Below are 7,811 nucleotides of genomic sequence, written 5' to 3' on the forward strand. Positions count from 1 at the left end.
GTCCTCTTGATGGTACTAAAAGTACAAAGTAAATGACAATGAAATCCTTCACAGAGTGATTTTATTTTATTGCTGAGTGTGAAAATATATACATAGAACATTCTATTTCCATGTGGATATTTAAAAGATAGACTGGTTTGAAATTCCTAACTATAGAGATCAAAAAACTTTTCAGAATGTCACTTGAGATCAATGCCTCTACTCATTGCCTTTGTAACTGTGGCAATTAGTGTAGTTCAAGGTCATAGAGGAAGTTGAAAGGTAAGATTCCCAACAATACCGTGAGAACTCTCCAGGGGCCTAGTGGGAGGTGACCCCGCTGTTGTGCAGGTTTCAGTCTAGACCGGTGGTGCTCAACCAGGGGTGACTCTGCCCCCCAGGGACATCTGACAATGTCTGGAGACACTTTTGCTTGTCACAACTGGGGCAGGGGGAGGGCTGCTACATCTAATGCATAGAGGCCAGGGATGCTGCTAAACACCCTATAATGCCCAGGACAGCCCCGTGACAAAGAATGATCCAGCCCCAAATGTCAATAGTGCTGATATGGAAGAACTCTGGTCTAAAGGCATACGTGGGACAAAGACATTCCACTCTCTATAGGATGCCTCTGTTTAGAGGTGGTGCCCATGCAAGTGCTTACTTCCTTCTGAGTAAACAGAGGGACTAGAGTGGTTGGAAGCCTGGTGAGGGATGTCTGGGGAAGACTTCCTGAAGACTGAATTTCTGGGAGACAGAAAATGAACGGCTTGAACGTGTTATAATGACACAGTAGGGAAGAGCCTGTCCTAGGAAAAGGGATACCCCACGCACAGGTAATTCACAGGCGTGAGGGGTCAGTTAGCCAGGGCAGGGGCTGTAGGTTGATGGTTTGCTCTTGGAGCCCGGAAGTGTATTACAGGCATCCCTGTAAAGTTTCTTTGTTTGTTTTTTTTATCTTCATCATTAGGCCATATGTTTCCTGAGATCCTGTCTCACTTATCATTCTTATATTCTTTGCAGAGCCAAGTATAGAAGCTTGATAAATATTAATTAAATGAAAGGGTGAAATAAATGAAACAATCCATGGTAGTGTCACACTGACCCTGTCACAGGCAGAGGCATGTGATGCTATAATTTAGCACCTGCTCCTTGAGGAAGAAAGGAGGACAAGAGGTGCCGCTCCCGGGTGGGGCTGCGGGGGAAGGTCTGGTCTGGATGCACAGAGTCAAGGTGCAGGTGGGCGATAACGCAAGTCTGCAACCCAGGAGGTGGCTTGGGATTGGCACTGTCAACTGGGGGGGTCACTGAACCATGGACGCGGAGGAAATCTCCACGCCGGGAAGGAGAGAAGATGAGAACGGAGAGAACCTCCCCGGGAAAGAGCGACTTTATAAGACGTGGGTTGAGGAACTGCCACAGGAATCTCAGGTAGCAGATAAACCCCGAGGGACTGGGGAGGAAGAACCCCCCCGAGGACAGTTAAGGTGCTGGGGTCGTGGATGCAGGAGGGGGACCTCGATGACGAAGCCTCAGGGGCTCCAGTCAGGGGAGGGTGGAGACGGACCTGAATTTCAATCCGGAGGACACAGGAGCTGAGAAGCTTGAGGCAGTGAGACTACTGCCCCTGGACTGGATTCCAAAGCCCTCCTTTCTCACAATTAAATAACACAGAATGTGCAAGAACCTTGCACACGGGATGCTCTGCTGTCTTCCCTTCATTCTCTTTTTCCTCCTCATCTCTGCCTTCCTTTGGGCCAACTTTAAGTCCTTTTTCCTCTGTAACTTCCGATCGGTCAGTAAATAATCTCTTAGCATGTTTTCAAAAACTGCACGGTGTATCGGCTTTTGAAAAACCATCTCACTCCCTGAGTGAATGAACATAAATAAAAATGACCATAATCATGATGACCTGAAGATACTTTCTGCGTAGTCTTTTTGGTCACGGAGGAAACTCTGAATTGACAGCCCCAGGATCTCACAGCTGGGATCTGCACGGGTGTGCCTTAAGGTCAAAATGTGAATTTTTAGAACTGTCAATTTGAGGACAAGGAAATTATAGACCTTAGGAGAGCGTTACATTTCCGAAATTTAGGACTGAAGTCTAAAACTTACAGAAACCTTTATGTTTGAAGTTCAAGATCTTCCAGTGACGAAAAACACCAAGCTAATTTCACGTTGTGGGAGCTCTCTCTGCTAAGCATCTGGCCCGCCGAGGCTCTCAGGCACACTGCCCCAGCAGCTGGCAGCCCTGAGCGGCACCTCCATAGTGTCCTTGTGGGAGTTCAGGGTAAGTTCATGGCAATTTAAAGGCTTGTATAAAACACCCTTAAAGAGCTGAAAAGCCATGACTATTAATCAATGATAGCAAACGTTAACCGATTTTCTAATAATCAACCCTCAACCTGGTGGCCGGAAGAGTTAAGAGGGGAGATCAATGATGGAACCATGGGCAGCAACGGTTCGCATGTATTAAGAGCTTCGCATTTTATACGAATCATTTAATTTAAACCTCAAATCCTCTGCAAAAGTATCATTATCCCTATTCTACAGATGAGGGGACAGCTTCCGGGATACAAAGCAACACGTCTGAGGTTACCTGACCCCTTGCTCTCTACTGGGCCTCCTAGTTAAGGCCACCTAGGGAACTGCCTGGTGGGCCAGTGGTTAGGACTCCTCGCTTTCACTGCAGAGGGCCCACGTTTGATCCCTGCTCAGGGAACTAAGATCCCACAAGCTGTGCGGCATGGCCAAAAAATAAATAAATAAAATAAAGACCACCTGCAATTTATGAAACACCGAAGTACATTAGTTTTGAGGACCTGTTGAACTGAGATATTGAACGTCTAAAAATCCAATAAAGGTCAATAATTAATACAGTTATATGATTTAAGACTTGATCAATGGCAGGCATCGGATAAGGCCCTCTAAGCTACTGCACTAAAAGGGTGGTAAAACTACCAAAGCAGCAGTGAGGGTTACAAGGTAAATCTAAGTACTCCTCACCTGGGTGTGGAACGGTTCAGTTTGCATGCATTGAGAAGACTCACAGACCTGTTTAATCTACGTACGAGAGGCACGGAAACAAAGCAGAATAAACATGAGTGCAATAACAAAAGCGTGGAAAAATATTTTGGTAAACTTCAATAAATTACAGAATACACCGCACATTAAAATGGGAAAACATTTTGGTTTGCATATATAGACTTGGATATAATCCATCGCGGCTCCTTCAAGATATTTGTCATTCACGCATTTGCATTAAAATGTTAAGCTTTAAAAAAAAATCTACTATTGTTGTATGCGTAGAAAAAAACAAGAAATTTCCTTTTGAGAGCCAAGAGCTCTCATGAATTAAAGAGGATTTACTAGGACTCAGAGTGAAGGACAGAAAATAGAGCTTGAAGACCAGACATCTGCAGGAACAAGGGCGGCCAGAAGTAATACTGTATACTCACTGAGCGAAGCCTCCTTCAACAACCAGCAGGGGATATCAAAGAAGTTATGCTCCCTCTGGACAGCAAGTGAGAAATCATGTGCTTTATTTTGAAAGTGGTAGAAGTCCTAGCTTGTGAAAGACTGTATAATAACACGGCACATTTTTTCCCGCTTAAGGCAAGCATTTTTGGTGTAGAAATGCAGATACCATCATTTCTCTTCTCCCTTCTGCTCTCAACCTCCACTCTCAAACCCCAAGTTCTGAAAATACAATGGTTCTTTGCTTTACACTACAGTTGCATTCGATGGTTTCTGCCAATTTAAACTAAATTTTAGACATAAAATCTCTGCAGAGGGAGAACAGAGGAAAAATGGCCATCTTTCTTCTTATGGTTAGATAACTCTAAATGTAATAAGTTACCACAGCATCTTTCTTTCATTATGTGATTTAAAACCAAGAATTGGTTTTCCAAAATTTTGCAGAAAAGATCCCAAACTTTTACAACTGAAAAAAAAAAAATACTGGGACTTCCCTGGTGGTCCGGTGGAAGCCTCTGCGCTCCCAATGCAGGGGGTCCGGGTTCAATCTCTGGTCAGGAAACTAGATCCCGCATGCCGCAACTAAAAGATCCCGCATGCTGCAACGAAGACCCGGCACAGCCGGGTCCTATTTATAAATAAATAAATGAATAAATAAATAAAAAGGAAAGAAAGAAAGAAAATACTAATCTGAGGGGAAGCTTGTACTCGTGACCCGAGATTTTCTGATGAGGTCATTTGCCATGACAGCCGGAGGGATTAACGCTAGATTAAAACGATTATCTACTCAACAAGTACTCATTTGGAATCAATTTATACTGGGCTCTACGCTGAGCACAGGCAAATCAACATGGGACCAGGACTAACCTGGTTTTTGTCCTGCAAGGGGTGAGGTAATTGTGACAGATTGAGGTCACTGCAACTTCAGTAATTAGGAAATGCTCTTATCTTTGTCTAAAGACATCTTTGTAGCAAAAACCAAGGCATTTCCTAAGAAGGTTGGTGGCCTTAGAGAATGTGACAGACCAAAATAAGTTTTTTTTCTGTCATATGAAGCCAACTACCTGAGCCCAGAGGGGGGAATTGCAACACTTCTGATAAAAGAATAAGTACCATCATCTTCCTCTGTTCAACAGCATCAATTCCCATTTCTAGCTTGTTACAGAGATCACACTCAAAACCTGCACTTAACACATACATTTCAATGGATCTCAATGATGAAGAGTATATTAGAGAAAAAAAAAACAAAACCCAAAGCAGATTTAAATCATGTAAGTACCTGGCACTGACTTTGGTGCTTTTACAAATGCTGTATTTCTAATGAGTGCAACTATTTTTCTAAAGGACTATCAGCTGTTTGTTTGAAAGCCGCAGATATTTACCATCCTACCTTCCAACTGGAGCAGAGCATTTTAAAAATAATGCTCTCTTTTTGTACCAGTTTTGTTCTTTTGATCTCTCTTCTCACAGCTTTGCCCTATTGTAAAGCTCTACTTAGGAGTGGAAAGAATGAGTGATTGTTTTGAGCCAGTGGAAATGTTATTCTATTGTCAGCTCCAGCATCCCCACTGAGGAAGGTATGACCCTACAATGTCTTCCCCGGATTTTCTGCCTTTTCTCCTTTCACTAATGGAAACAAAGCTTTTCCCAAGGATTCCAAATCACGCCCCCAATCGAAGTCTTAATTGGCAACACAAAGCACAACCCCTGGGTGCTGGACAATTTCCAAAGGGGATTTTGTTCTCTAGTACTAGGCTGAAAAAACCCCAGAGAAAAGAAAACAAACATATACCCATCCACACACCAGAGATGCCCCAGCCTGGTTAATTTGGAACTCTGATTACAGAAAAATTCCTACATGATTATAAATGTATTTGAAATGGCTCGGAGGTTGTTTTAATCCTAACAGGCGGAATGCCCAGCTTGCTTCTGTTTTCAAAATTCTCTAAGGAGAGATCTATAGGAACTTCGTCGGAGAGTAATTATTATATGCCACTGTTTGGGTTTCCAACTTCCAGACAGATGGGAATTCACATCCACGGAAGCCCACAAAAGGCAGAGGAACAAAATTAATGAATTACTATGCTTTACACCAAAACACCAAGAGTCTCAGACACTCAATCTAGAAAACCATGTATTTCTAGTTGGCTGCTGGACATTAGCTTATCAAATGAATAAAACTGATTATTTTGTAAATTAAAAAGAAAAGTCTACAAAGGCCTAAGAACATTTCTAGAAGGAAGGTTATTGTTTAAATGCTAATACACACACACGCACACACGCACATACACATATATATATATAATATGATGGCTACTGATTATCTTCCCCCGCCACCATCCTTTCCTTCTAAGATAATATTGCTGAGGGCAAGCACTGTCCATGAGCTCCTTCATACATGGCTGAAATGGCGGGCAGAGGACCCAGGCTTCTGCTCACAGCAAGGGGCCTGGTCCTGTAATGGGAGTTCAGGCCCTGCAGCCCCATATGAATGGGCAATTCTGTCTCTCAGAGTTGCAACTTGCTGCCAATCTCTGCTCCGTCACCCTCGACCCTGCCTGCTACTCCCGTCAGCACCCTCAGAGGGCATCTCAGAACATCACTGTTTCTAAAGAGCATCACCCAGACAGGATGGGGCACACAAAAGGGATGGTTTCCAAAGAGTAATTATATCAAGCATTTTTTTATGAGTAGATGTAAGCGCTGATCTGGAAATCTTTGCAAGAAGCAGCCTATCACAGTGAAAGGAGTGTGAGCTCTGGATCCACACAGACCTGGGTTTGAGCCCAGGTTGTCTACTCACTTGATCCCGGGCAAGTTACTTCACTTCTTTGAGCGTCAGTTTACCCACTGGCAAAACAGAGATAATAATATCTACCTTGGAAGGTTGTTTTGAGGATCAGTGATAATGGTATTAAAAGCTTGATGCTTAGTACGCTTCTACTATCAAAAGATAATTTCTATCATCATCACTGATTTAAAGAGGGCCTGAAGCACCATTAGGGCTCTTTGTCTTTTTCATATCCTGTGGGAAAGTATCAATTAGATTCTTCAGCAGAGCCTCACTCCTGTAGTCATCTGCATAAATCTCATCCCCCAGCCTTATCTTACCCTGAATCAATGTTTCAAATACTAGAACTCAAAACACAATTTGCCAGGGATTCTAACAGTTGTGACAATTAATCCTGCAAGGTCTAAGAAAACCATAAACAGTCTATTAAGTGAAGGATATTATTGTACCACATCAAAGTTACTTTGGATCACAGAGCCTTCTACAAAATCAAAGTGCAAGAATGCTTGACATATGCTCTCATGAAAGGAACTGAAAGCTAGAAATTGTATCTACATTTCAAATTTTACTTTTATGATTTTTTGCTCTGAAAAAAAATTTTCCTTTTACTTAGATGCCAAATATATAAAGAGATATAAATTTAAAAAGTTCATTTTCTTTAAGAATAAAGAAAAAGAATCTCATTTTTTTCATTAACTACTTGCCACTTTAAAAAGTCAATCTTGAAATTCAACAACTCACTCTTAAACCGCCAAAGAGTTAAAGAAGAAATCGCAAGAGAATTTTGAAAATATCTAGAGACAAATGAAAACAAAAACAAAACATTCTAAAACTTGTGGGACGCCGAGAAAGCAGTGCTAAGAGGGAAGTTTATAGCTATGAAAACACTTACATTAGAAAGAAGAAAGATCTGAAATCAACAACTTAACTTTATACCTCAAGGACACAGAAAAAAAAACAAGAAATAAAGCTAAAAGTTAGCAGAGGGAAGGTAATAATAAAGATTACAGTAGAGATAAACAAAATGGAGAAAAGAAAAACAGTAGAAAAAAATCAGTGAAACCAAGAGTTGATTTTTGAAAAGATCAATAAAATTGCCAAATCCTCCATTAAACTGAGAAAAAGAGAGAAGACTCAAATGACTAAAATTAGAAACTAAAGAGGGACTATTACAACTGATGTCACAGAAATAAAAAGGATTATAAGAGACTACAGTGAATAAATGCATGCCAACAAAGTGAATAAACCAGAAGAAATGAATAAATTCCTAGAAACATACAACCTATCAAGACTGAATCATGAAGTATTAAAAACTCTGAACAGACCTATAACTAGTAAGGAGACTGAAGCAGTAATCAAAACTCTCCCAATAAAGCAAAGCCCAGGACCAGATGGCATGACTCCAGAATTCTACCAAACATTTAAAGAACTAATACCAATCCTCCTCAAACTCTTCTAAAGACTAAAGGGGCAGTGGGGGCACATCCAATCTCATTCTAGGAGGCCAGCATTATTCAGATACCAAAAAAAAAAAAAAAAAAAAAAAAAAAAAAAAAAAAAAAAA

General features: G+C 41.3%; 1 protein-coding gene across 1 annotated transcript in view; it reads right to left on the reverse strand.

The window, feature by feature from the left end:
* The window catches only part of EML1 (EMAP like 1), a 93,323-nt gene that overhangs the window by 57,620 nt on the left and 27,892 nt on the right, over positions 1 to 7,811 (reverse strand). Inside the window, 1 exon segment of the mRNA XM_007455643.1 lies at positions 1 to 15. This exon segment is cut by the window's left edge and continues 7 nt beyond it. Coding sequence (XP_007455705.1) covers positions 1 to 15 — 15 coding nt within the window.

This window comes from Lipotes vexillifer, unplaced genomic scaffold, assembly GCF_000442215.2.
Source record: "Lipotes vexillifer unplaced genomic scaffold, Lipotes_vexillifer_v1.1 scaffold584, whole genome shotgun sequence".
NCBI lineage: Eukaryota > Metazoa > Chordata > Mammalia > Artiodactyla > Lipotidae > Lipotes > Lipotes vexillifer.